This window comes from Somniosus microcephalus, chromosome 11, assembly GCF_052327205.1.
Source record: "Somniosus microcephalus isolate GS21.2 chromosome 11, FLI_Smic_1.0, whole genome shotgun sequence".
NCBI lineage: Eukaryota > Metazoa > Chordata > Chondrichthyes > Squaliformes > Somniosidae > Somniosus > Somniosus microcephalus.
The window spans coordinates 224,810,761-224,822,880 of NC_140997.1; the positions used below are offsets into that span (position 1 = coordinate 224,810,761).

The following is a 12,120-nucleotide window of genomic DNA, read 5'->3' on the forward strand; positions in this document are numbered from 1 at the left end:
TTTCAAGGAGGCTTTGAGGGTGTCCTTGAAGCGTTTCCTCTGCCCATCTGGGGCTCTCTTGCCGTGTCGGAACTCCGAGTAGAGCATTTGTTTTGGGAGCCTCGTATCGGGCATGCGGACAATGTGACCCGTCCATCGGAGCAGATCGAGCATGGTCAAAGCTTCGATGCTGGGGATGTTGGCCTGAGCGAGAACACTGACGATGGTGCGGAGGCAGCGTTGGTGGTACCTCTCCAGTGCTTTGAGGTGCCTGCTGTATATGGTCCATGTCTCTGAGGCATACAGCAGGACGGGTATCACTGCTGCTCTGTAGACCATGAAATATTTGGCCGGTGGTCACGCCTCCGGAGAGTGGGTTGGTTGCTACCCCCGCCCCCCCCTCCCCCGGTCCATCTCCATTAAAAGTGGAAGTGGGCGGGTTGGGGCTGGGTTGCCTAATATTTTATTTTTAACCCCCCCCCGCCACACACACGCCCTGGGGAGTTAGGTTTACCCCCAAAGTTCACTGCACCAGCCAGTAGTCCAAGGGTTAACTTCATGCTACTCTCTTGCAAGTAGGTGAAGAGCAGAGAGTTAAGATTGCTGGCCAGCTGTGGAACCTTAACTCCCACCCCCGCTCTCAAACTGCTCGCTGCACAAAGGAAGGCGCAATACCTAAACTGTAATAAAAAAAAAACAGGCACACTCACCTCTTCCTCTTCCTGATGTACAGAACCTGAATGTAAGGAAAGATTACTCATTAGTGTAAATATAGCAACGTCGAAAAAATAAAAGGGGGGCAAATTCAACACAGAGCAGCAATAAGGAAACTGCGACCGCAGAAACAGAGGGTGTATCGGAAGCCAGGGCTAAACGCTGGAAAGCTGAACTAAGAGCAGAAAATGCTGGAAAAGCTTGGCAGGTACATCAGATCCTCTAAAGATAAAAGACAGGTTCACGGTTCAGGTGGGGAGCTGTCACTAAAACTCTGGGGCATCAATTCAACATTGTGCGCCCATTTTACGGGCATAACGATAACCAGCTAAGTTGGCCGGGGGCCTTGTTTTAGGCGGCTCTGGCGGCTGCCTGAAATAAATGCAAACTTCATTTTAAGATTGAATTGAGTCCCCTTTGCCCATTTCTGACCAGGGTTCCCAACTTCAGTTAGACTAGTCGGGAGCTTGTAGAAACTCTCACTTGTATTTTCTGTCTTGAGCGGCCTAGCCAGTGGCTCTTAAAGGGACTGCTGGAGGCCGCTCGAGAAAAGGTCCCAGAGCTTTGAGAGATTTGGGTTTTTATTTTGTGGAGTCGGAAGAAGCAGGACTGCTCCTCCTTGTCTCCGCCAAACAGTTGGCAGCCGCTGCCACCCCGTGCTCGCCTCCAGCCCGATTGCCTCTCCTTCCCCGGACTTAACCTGTGGGCCATCAGGGTAGGCCGAAATGGGTTAGGCCCCGAACAGATGAGCTGCGTCATGGCGCCCATTTGGCGCCCGCAGCGGGCTGGGATCATGGTGATGATGAGGCCCGGTGACCAATTCAGGCCGTCCTCGGGCCACTCCTCTCTGGCGCGCCGTCAGTGCGTGCCACCGGAATCGCACCGGGTTTTGCCGGCTGTCCAGTCTCTGCCCAGTGTGCTGATGAAGGGTTGACACCCAACACATTAAAAACCCGCCTTTTCTTTACTTCAGACGCTGGCAGGCCTGCCAGCTATTTTCAGTGTTTTCTGTAAATAGAAACAGTGTTATGGCCTATATGCCAGCTGCTAATCCAGCGCTGTCACCTTTATGTTATTTTTATAAGTTTCATTTTCCCCTAGCACTGAAAGTGCTGACCCCTTGCTGGGTGGGGGGGGGAAACAATTCCAGGAATAAGAACATAAGAATTAGGAGCAGGAGTCGGCCATACGGCTCTTCGAGCTGCTCCGCCATTCAATAGGACCATGGCTGATCTTTGACCTCAACTCCACTTTCCTGCCTGATCCCCATATCCCTTCATTCCCCAGAGTCCAAAAATCTATCGATCTTAGCCTTGAATATACTCAAAGACTCAGCATCCACAGCCCTTTGGGGCAGAGAACTCCAAAGATTCACAACCCTCTGAGTGAAGAAATTCCTCCTCATCTCAGTCTTAAATGGCCGACCCTGATACTATGCCCCCTAGTTCTAGACACTCCAGCCAGGGGAAACAACCTCTCAGCATTTACCCTGTCAATCCCCCTCAGAATCTTATATGTTTCAATGAATGTTGTCCTTCTTCCAGTGCCTCAGCCAAGTCTTTGTTCTTCATGTCTGAATCTACTCAGTAAATGTCTGCGGGGTATCTGACCGGCAATGAGGGGCGTCTCGCGGTCCTCTCTGAAACCGCTGTCCACGGGTGTGCACGTTCCATCAGGAGTCATCTGATCGCAGGGTTGCCAACTCTCCAGGATTGTCCTGGAGTCTCCTGGAATTTAGGATGAATCTCCAGGAAACTGCTGCGAGCAACACCCAGGAGAACAATCATCAGGGCATTAAAAAAAAATGGTGTGTTTTGTTCATTTCCTTTGAACACTTCGTTTATTATCTGCAACAATATTGGAGATGAGGAAAAAAGGCTGTTTGACTGGGCGGGGCAGCTGGAGCTGGAGGTCACACGACGAAACCTCCAGCAATACATCGGACCAGAGTTGGCAACCCTACCCAATGGTGATTACAAACGGCCAATTTTCCCCCTTCTCAGGCGGAGTAAGGTAGCATGTAGGCAAGGAATGGCACAATATCTGGTTAGGAATGGTGTTGAAGGATGGGGATAACCTATGGTCAGGTGGGTAGGGAATGTTCCCGGGGCAGAGCAGCCAGCCAGGGTTGAATAGAGGAGATGCAGGAATAGATAAGGTGCGTGGATAGGAAATATTTGTGTAGAACCTGGCTTCCGGAGATTAGGATTGTATGTGGGCTGTGAAAGGAGTGGGTTTGATAGGCAGAATGGCTGAACGGGTAGGGTGGAGTATAACAAGGGCAGCAGGTGCATGGGAACACCACCGCCTCCAAGTCACACACCATCCTGACTTGGAAGTATATCACCGTTCCTTCATCGTTGTTGTGTCAAAATCCTGGATCTCCCTCCCTAACAGCATTGTGGGAGTACCTTCACCGCACGGACTGCAGTGGTTCAAGAAGGCGGCTCACCACCACTATAGGAAGGATGTGATTGCTTTGGAGAGGGTGCAGAGGAGAGTCACCAGGATGTTACCTGGGCTGGAGCGCTTCAGCTATGAAGAAAGACTGGACAGGCTGGGGTTGTTTTCCTTGGAGCAGAGAAGGCTGAGGGGGGACCTGATTGAGGTGTACAAAGTTATGAGGGGCATAGATAGGATAGATAGAAAGGAACTTCTTCCCTTGGTAGAGGGGTCAATAACAAGGGGGCATAGATTCAAGGTGAGGGGCAGGAGGTTTAGAGGGGATTTGAGGAAGAACTTTTTCACCCAGAGGGTGGTTGGAATCTGGAACTCACTGCCTGAAAGGGTGGTAGAGACAGGAACCCTCACAACATTCAAGAAGCATTTGGATGAGCACTTGAAATGCCATAGCATACAAGGCTACGGACCAAATGCTGGAAAATGGGATTAGATTAGACAGGGCTTGATGGCCGGCGCGGATGCGATGGGCCGAAGGGCCTCTTTCTGTGCTGTATAACGCTATGGGGGAAAAATTGGGTGAGTAGCGCCGCCTGTTAGCGCCTAAAGAGGCAGTCAGTGGCTGTAGCACCACTGGCTGCGCCTCCCGCGATATTCAGCAGGGGCGCTAATGGCGGCGTTAGCCATTTGCGCTGCGCCGCCACCGATGACATCATCGGTGTGCGCAGCGCCCCATTCGCGCCCCGTTCGCGATATTTGGTAGCGAACGCCGCAGTTGCGCCGTTCGCTACCCCCGCCCGGTTCACGGGGCCTTACTGTGCCAGCAGCGGTGCAAGTTAAGGTGGAGGTGCGGGGCGGCCGCCTTTTTCGGCGGCCGCCTGCCAGCACCTCCGTCCCCGGCTTCCTAACCCCCCCCCCGCGGCATTGCCAGCTGTTTCCCGAGAGCCCGGCACTTCTTCTTGGTGCCGGGCTCGTTTGCCGGCACTTGCGAGCGGGGATCGCGCTGTTGCAGGCCCCTCCCCCTTAACAGTGGGAGGAAGGCCTGCAGTACCGCAGCGTGCTGTGCCGCGTGTGGCGCTGCGGCACGTTGCGCTGCGATATTCCGTTTCAGCGCCCTAAGAGGGACGCGGAGCACCTCGAGCCTCGCCCCGTGTCCCTCGAGGGGCAATGAAACTGAATATCTGACGATCGCTAAAGCCTCGAACGCTGCGCTAAATCCTGCGCTCAGGCGACTTTTGCGCCACCTTGGCGCCCCAACCCAATTTCTAGGCCTATGACTCCTCAAGGGCAATTAGGGATGGGCAATAAATTCTGGCTTTGCCAGCGACGCCCACATCCCAGGAATGAATAATAAAAAATTGTACATGGTCTGCAGAAGGGCTTGCTTGACAGGCTAAAAAAAAGTCCTTTCTTATTCCATGCTTTCTCATGTTATGTAAAGTCCAAAAAATGTACCTAAGATCCATTATGGAGGAATGCTCACCATTCTCGGGAATTCCCGAAGCATCATCCGAGCCGAAGACTCAAGGTAAGGCCGAAGCAGAGATGAGGAAGTCCCTCCCTTCAACTCTGCTTTCATGCTAGTTTGAGATTCCCACTGCCTCAGGATTCCCTTTGAGAATGGCCAGTGTTGGTAACTCTGGGTACAGTACACCATACGACGGCTTGGTAGGATTTGAGGTTTGCCGTCACACGGTGAGCTGGCAACCGTAGGCTGAGCTCTTGGGAAAACCGAGCAGAAGCTGTGCACCTCCTCGCAGGGAAGGGCAACGAACCCCACGGAACAGACTCACCTTGACTTGGTTTCATATACTTGCCCTTGACTGGCTCGTGAGAATCGTCAACAGAGCCATGCAACTGGGCAATGGCACGTGACACATGGAAGAGGGGGAAACAAAACAAAAAGGGAAACAAGAATACATAGAATGATACAGCACAGAAGGAGGCCATTCGGCCCATCATGCCTGTGCTGGCTCGTTGAAAGAGTTATTCAATCCCCTGGCCTTGCCCCATAGCCCTGCAAATTTTTACCCTTCAAGTATTTATCCATGGTTAAAACGGGGCAAGATAAACAAACTGACTTACCATAGCCACGGCTAATGCTATAATAGTGACAATTCCAACTGGTACGAGCACCAACCCCATACTCGACCTCCCAGTTTCTATGTCGGGCGGTGGAGTGGCAGTGGCATTGGTACCATTTGTCACCATGGTTACAGTCTGAAATGCCATCCTGTCTGTTACATTGCTGTGCTCTGTTTCGGGCGTCGCACTGAGGAAGGAGGCCGCCATGTTGGATGCGTTGTAGTTGGCGTCGAATGTTGGCTGCGACATCTTCCGGAAGGTGCTCTGGCCCTTTGCCTCTTTGTGCAGCTCAGCCCGACAGACACTGAGCCACAATTCCGGCGGTATCATACGGGCGAGGCCTCCAGCCGAACATCACACCCACTCCCAGCATTACCTGAAAGACACGATTGGAGAGAGCTGACAACTTAACCCGCCAAAAGCGGACACTTGATGTGCAAGTGCATGGGTTACGTGACTGGAAACGCGAATCCCTCCTGCCTGGCCTCAGACTTACTGTCCAACAAGGCAGAATCGCCTTTTCATGACTTGGTTCTTTTAACATGGCTTGGCTCGCGGTAACAATCCCTCCCTTCCGCTCGCTGAGGCACAGATGGGTGAGGTGAGCACTAGTCAGGAAAAATAGCTCTCACCTCCCCAAAAAAAAACGCCACTGGGAGAAGGTCTGGCCTCCAGTGGCCCAAAGGATGGAAACATTAGTGAGCTGTTGTCAGCCACATTTGGAGCAGGTCTCCACGGGGCTAACCTTGTGTTCTGTCTTCCTCAGAACAGCTTAATTCCCTTCACGTGTGTTTTTGTGATTACTCCCGGGGAAAACAGACATCAAAACCTGCATAATATTTGTGCTGGCAGTCACACACTATCCGAATGCTGAACGGGTGGTGGTAGCCCTTTCTGTTGATAGTTAGGAGGGTAGTACATGCAGGAAACATAAATGTAATGCAATGAATAGAAAGATATATAGCGCTTTTCACGACCACCAGACGTCTCAAAGCACTTTACAGCCAATGAAGTACTTTTTGAAGTGTAGTCACTGTTGTAATGTGAGTAACGCGGCAGCCAATTTGCGCACAGCAAGCTCCCACAAACAGCAATGTGATAATGGCCAGATAATCTGTTTTAGTGATGTTGATTGAGGGATAAATATTGGCCCAGGGCACCGGGGAGAACTCCCCTGCTCTTCTTCGAAATAGTATCATGGGATCCTTAATTGGATGTATAGCACTTTGGGACATCCTGAGATTGTGAAAGGCGCTATATAAATGCTATTCTTTATTTTTCTTTTGAAGTGGCGGCAAGCATATTGTAGGGTGGGCGGGAATATTACAATCACATGCAAATGAGAGTTTGTGTGGAGCATAAACGTCGGCATAGACCAGTTGGGCCAAATGGCCTGTTTCTGTGCTGGAGACTCGGCGTAACGTGCTTCCTGCCATTTATGCTGCAGCAACTCTGGGCACTAAGAACACTGCCACATTCCTGGCATAATGGTGCTGCTAGGAGTGTAGGAGGAGGAGACCGTTTTTAAAATTGAAAGAGCAGAGTCTGTGGTGCTATTTTTGAATGACTTTCCCATACTCAGACCCGGATGCCACACTACCCCGGAGCAGGTGCCCAAAGCCTGATGCCATCCTTTGTCCGCTCCCGGCAGTGGCCGGGGAGTCTGCCTAAACTGCACAAAGTAGCCCGACGCCGGGATATCGACCAAAATGAATCACGGTTCTGCTAAGGCGGAAACTCTGTCTTGAATATACTCAACGACTGAGCATCCACAGCTCTCTGAGGTAGAGAATTCCAAAGATTCACAATCCTCTGAGTAAAGAAATTCCTCCTCATCTCAGTCCTAAATGGCTGACCCCTTATCCTGAGACTATGCCCCCTAGTCCTGGACTCTCCAGCCAGGGGAAACAACCTCTCAGCATCTACCCTGTCAAGCCCCTTAAAAATTTTCGGCGTTTCAATGAGATCACCTCTCATTCTTCTAAACTCTAGTCTGCTCAATCTCTCCTCATAGGACAATCCCCTCATCCCAAGAATCAGCCTAGTGAGCCTTCGTTGCACCTCCCTCTATGGCAAGAATATCTATTAAGGCTAAAGGGATCAAGGGATATGGGGAGAAAGCAGGGACAGGGTACTGAATTTGGATGATCAGCCATGATCTCATTAAATGGCAGAACAGGCTCGAGGGGCCAAATGGCCTACTCCTGCTCCTATCTTCTATGTTTCTATCCTTCCTGAGATAAGGAGGCCAAAACTGTACACAGTACTCCAGGTGTGGTCTCACCAGGGCCCTATATAATTGCAGTAAGACGTCTTTACAGATGACCAGATTTATGGCAGCGGCCCCTGTACACGTACTCTCTCTTAAGTTGGGTAATTGGGACACCCACGATCGTGCAGAAGTGGATATTTGAGATTCGGACAAGCTGTGCTATTGATAGCGGGATAGATATTCACTTGTTTTTGCATCTCAAATATGCACGACAGCTGTGAATAAAATGGTTCGCAGCTCCCATGCAAATCCCAAAGGATCATCCACTCGCTTCAACTTATGAAGGGAAGTCAGGTGGGAATTTTTTGCACCCAAAGAGTTGTGGAATTCAAAATGGACGTTGTAAACGGGCTGAAGCGACAATTGGATGGGTGTCTGGAGAAAAAGAGATTGAGGGAGATGGTGAGAAGGCGAGCAGGTGGGGCTGATCGAACATAAAGGAATAGGCGTCATTTTTTTTTCGCCTCTCGCTACATATTTGCAGGGCTCTGGGGTAAGAGCAAGGGGCGAGTGGGACTAATTGGAGAGCTTTCAAAGAGCCGACACCGGCACGATGGGCCGAATGGCCTCCTTTTGTGCTGTATGATTCTATGATATCCTTAATTATTATTTCTTCTGTGCGCACTCATCATCCTGTCTCTCTACTGTGGGCTTCCCAGTACCAGGAAGTTGAACAAATCTCATCCTTTTCCTCAAATTAACACTACGTTAATTCCAATCCTCTGGAGAGGGACAGTAAAAGGGACCAGGTTAGCGTAGAGGCGCTGAAAAGCAATTCCAGCTTCACCCGGCCCCAGTGCCCCTTCAGGGGGAGGGATAGCCATGTCACCCAAAGCTCTGCTGTGACAGCAGCGAAACCCCGGCAATGAAACCCTAAACTTGTGAGAAAATCCTGGCCGGCTCACTGCTTGCAATTACCTAACTCCAGCTGCCGTGTGTTTAACAACTGCGCTCCTTCAACAGCCCCAGACTGTTTCACTTTTGTCACTGTGGGTTTTTTTTTAATTCCCTCTCCCGCTCGCAGTTTGTAAAGGGGAAACTAAGCAGCCCCAGTGGTGAGGAGCTGTCACTGAGCAAAAGAAAGTTCATTAACTCCTTGTGGTTCAACCCTTTTGGGCAACCGTGGCAACACTTCTGCCACATCAGAAATATGGTCAGACTAAAGAGCCTACGGGTTAGGTAAGGGTATTAAGAGAAAATGCAACCAAGGCGGGTAAATGGAGTTAAGATACAGATCAGCCATCATCAGACTGAATGTTGGAATAGGCTCGAGGGGCTGAATGGCCTCCACAACAACAACAACTTGCATTTATATAGCGCCTTTAATGCAGCACAACGTCCAAAGGTGCTTAATATTATGTCCGTGTATGATTGAGACACGGACAGCAGGAGTTGAACAAAACAAGTCTTTACTGAAAGGAGTCAATCGGGAACCTGAAACTACAGAGGCTCGCTAGCGCCTTTTATACAGGGGTGGTCACTGCCGGTACTGCAGTCTGAGACCAGTTATTCTCTTAAAGGTACATACATAGATACATAGATACATAGAAGATAGGAGCAGGAGTAGGCCATTCGGCCCTTCGTGCCTGCTCCGCCATTTAATGAGATCATGGCTGATCCTTTAATTCAGTATCCCGTCCCCGCCTTCTCTCCGTAACCCTTAACCCCTTTTGCCCGTAGAAATATATCTAATTCCCTCTTAAATATATTTAATGAGCTGGCGTACACTGCCCTCTGTGGCAATGAGTTCCACAGGTTCACCACTCTCTGAGTGAAGAAATTCCCCCTCATCTCTGTCCTAAATGGTTTAGCCCTTATCCTTAAATTATGTCCTCTAGTTCTGTTTTCACCCGCCAAGGGAAACATTCCTTCTGCATCCAGTCTGTCTAGACCTGTCAGAATTTTATACACTTCTATGAGGTCCCCTCTCAATCTTCTAAACTCCAGTGTGTACATCCCTAAACTACATAGTCTCTCCTCATAGGTCATTCCCGCCATTCCTGGTATCAGCCTGGTGAATCGCCGCTGCACCCCCTCCATGGCAAGAACATCCTACACAACACTTAATAGGAGGATTATCAGACAAAATTTGATACTGAGCTACATTAAGAGATATTCGGACAGGTGAACAAACGCTTGGTCAAAGAGGTAAGTTTTAAGGAGCATCTTAAAGGAAGTGAGAAAGGTACAGAGGCGGCAAGGTTTAGGGAGGGAATTCCAGAGCTTAGGACCTGGGCAGCTGAAGGCACGGCCACCAATGGTGGAGCGATGAAAATCGGGGTGGCAGTAACAACTATAACTGTCCTTAGGCCTCCTGGGCTAGTGAGGCGGATATGAGCAAAGGGGTATCCATCATTAATTGCTATCCAGTGATGCCTGCTTGAAAGTGCATTTGTGTGGGTATTGGGTAAGGACAGAACTGGACTCGGCTGTGATGCCTTCCTGTGGTCAAATAGTCCGGCAACACTCACTCGCTGGACTCACACGTAAGTGGACGCTGTGATGTTCTGTGACAGAGGGATGGTAAGGTGGGGAAGTGGTGAGCAACGAGGATCTGGGGTTTCATTCAGGGGAACCGGATTTTGACGAGGCGCTCACGGACAGCCCGCCCGGCACTGGGATCTGCTGCCTGCCTCCTCCCTTCCTCCTCCTCCTGGGGTGGTCGCGGGACCCGTGGTGTCAAAGGCTGCGCCCTCATGATGGCCCAGTTGTGGAGGATGCAGCAGGCCACCACAAATTGGGACGGCTGCTCCGGCGTGTACTGGAGGGCTCCTCCCAAGCGGTCAAGGCAGTGCTTCAGACAAAGTACTGGAGGGGCAAACATCACCTCTGGAACCATTTTAACCCAGTGTTGAGGCAGCATCTTCAACAGGGGAAGGAAGAAATTTGTAAGGGAAAAGAGATCATTCTTTCGTGAAGCTGCCTCTGTGTTTCAGTGAATGAAAGTGTGGTACTGAGGCATATGAAGCAGGAGAACCACCAGGTTCACCCCCTGCTTTGCAGGGAATGTTCTTCTCACACTTAGATTGGGATCTCAAAATCCCTGTGGAAAAATCAGCCAGGATCCTTGTTCTTATCATTACCCACTGACCCGTGCTGGAAAGTGTGTGTGTGTCTACGCGCGTGTGCGTATGCACGTGGATGGGCGTGTTTGCGTGTGTCTTCTTCTTAGGCAGTCCCTCGGAACTGAGGATGACTTGCTTCCACGTTAAAAACGAGTTCTCAGGTGACTGATGAGTCCAATGCGGGACCTACAGTCTCTGTCACAGGTGGGGCAGAGCATAAGCCGCAAGCGCAAGGCATTCCTGATCTGGAAACAGCAACACAACTCGAGAGCAAGAAAGCAGCTCTACAGACGCCTGAAGGCCGAGGTCCAACAAAAAAACTCGCGACCTAAAGAACAGATGGTGTTTGCGTGTGTAGACATTTGGTGAAGGGCAGGACCGTGGATTCAGTCGCCACGCCATGGACAGAAGCACATCATCTAGATTGTTACTTCAGTGCAGCACGGAGGGAGGTGCCGTCTTCCGATTGAGTCGTTAAAACGAGGCCCTCCCTGTCTGTTCTGGTGGATGTGAAAGGTCCATGGCACTCTTCGAAGAAGCGTAGGGAGTTCTCTGGTGTCTTGGCCAACATTCCTCCCTTAACCGGCATCACCAAAACAGATTAACTGGTCACTTGTCCCTTTGCTGGTCCCTGCTATGCACACATTGGCTGCCACGTATGCCTAACTAATAACAATTGATTGGCTTTGAAGCACTTTGGGGCATCCCGAAGACAAACCTTAAATGCAAGTCTTTCTTCAGAAGAGACAGTGAAGAAAGTTTGAAAGAAAATCCTTTCTAAAGCATCTACGTTTCTTTAAAACCACACAGTCGCCTCTTTTTGTTGCTTAGAGCGGTGTGTTTCAATATATTTCATTCTGTTTTTGAGGTCCCACCACCACCACGTCCTCCTTCAAACAGGAGAACAAGGCATCGATGTGTCTCCACGATTGCCTGACAGGAGTTGCAGGGAGTCTTTCCCCCACCCCCCCGAAGATGGGTTATTGTCTCGACAGTTTTCCTCCCTTTGAGCAAATCCAGCCAGCAAGGCCAGTCGAGAGTGAGGCAGACCTGTCCACGGCAAACAACCGGGCAGTTTACATGAGGCCGGGATTTGAACTTGTTACCCTCTGGGTTGAAAGTCCCATCGTGCGGCTGGTAAGAAAGTTCCAGGTGGGAGTTGTCAACCAAAGACGTATGGCAGAGGACAGACACTTATTGAGCAGAGATATAAAAAGCACATGAAGGAGGTAAGTTACTCAAACGCTCCATTAGAGTGGGAGCTGCGAACTTTTATGTGTTCAATCAAAGGAGATGGTATATTAGGGAGCTTATAAAGTGGATCTACTGTACTTGGCCTTTTGCTTTTCTGACAAAACTGCATTATTTATGAGTCAATATTCATTCTACCCCACTCCCATGCCGTTGTAGAAGCCAGCTGTTGGGTATTGCACAAGAGGGGGGCCGGGAGCGGGGTAGGAATTCCTCCATGTGGGGCAATGCCTGCTCTACCCTTGGAGCCTGCTCATAGTTACCATCCAGAATTCACCGTGTACAGATACGGGAACGGTAGCATCGTGGTAATGCTACTGGACTAGCTAATCCAGCTAAGCCTGGACTAATAAT

The 12,120-nt window shown here is 50.3% G+C and overlaps 1 protein-coding gene across 2 annotated transcripts in view; it reads right to left on the reverse strand.

Annotated features, from left to right (window-relative positions):
- Nucleotides 1-12,120, reverse strand: part of c11h3orf18 (chromosome 11 C3orf18 homolog) — an 82,929-nt gene that overhangs the window by 24,062 nt on the left and 46,747 nt on the right. For both annotated transcript variants that reach the window (XM_086002044.1, XM_086002045.1), the window contains 2 exons: nt 5,179-5,554; nt 690-715 (listed from right to left, as the gene is read on the reverse strand). In XM_086002044.1, the coding sequence (XP_085858170.1) occupies nt 690-715; nt 5,179-5,508 (356 nt within the window). In that variant the 5' untranslated portion in view covers nt 5,509-5,554. The remainder of the gene's footprint in view (nt 1-689; nt 716-5,178; nt 5,555-12,120) is intronic.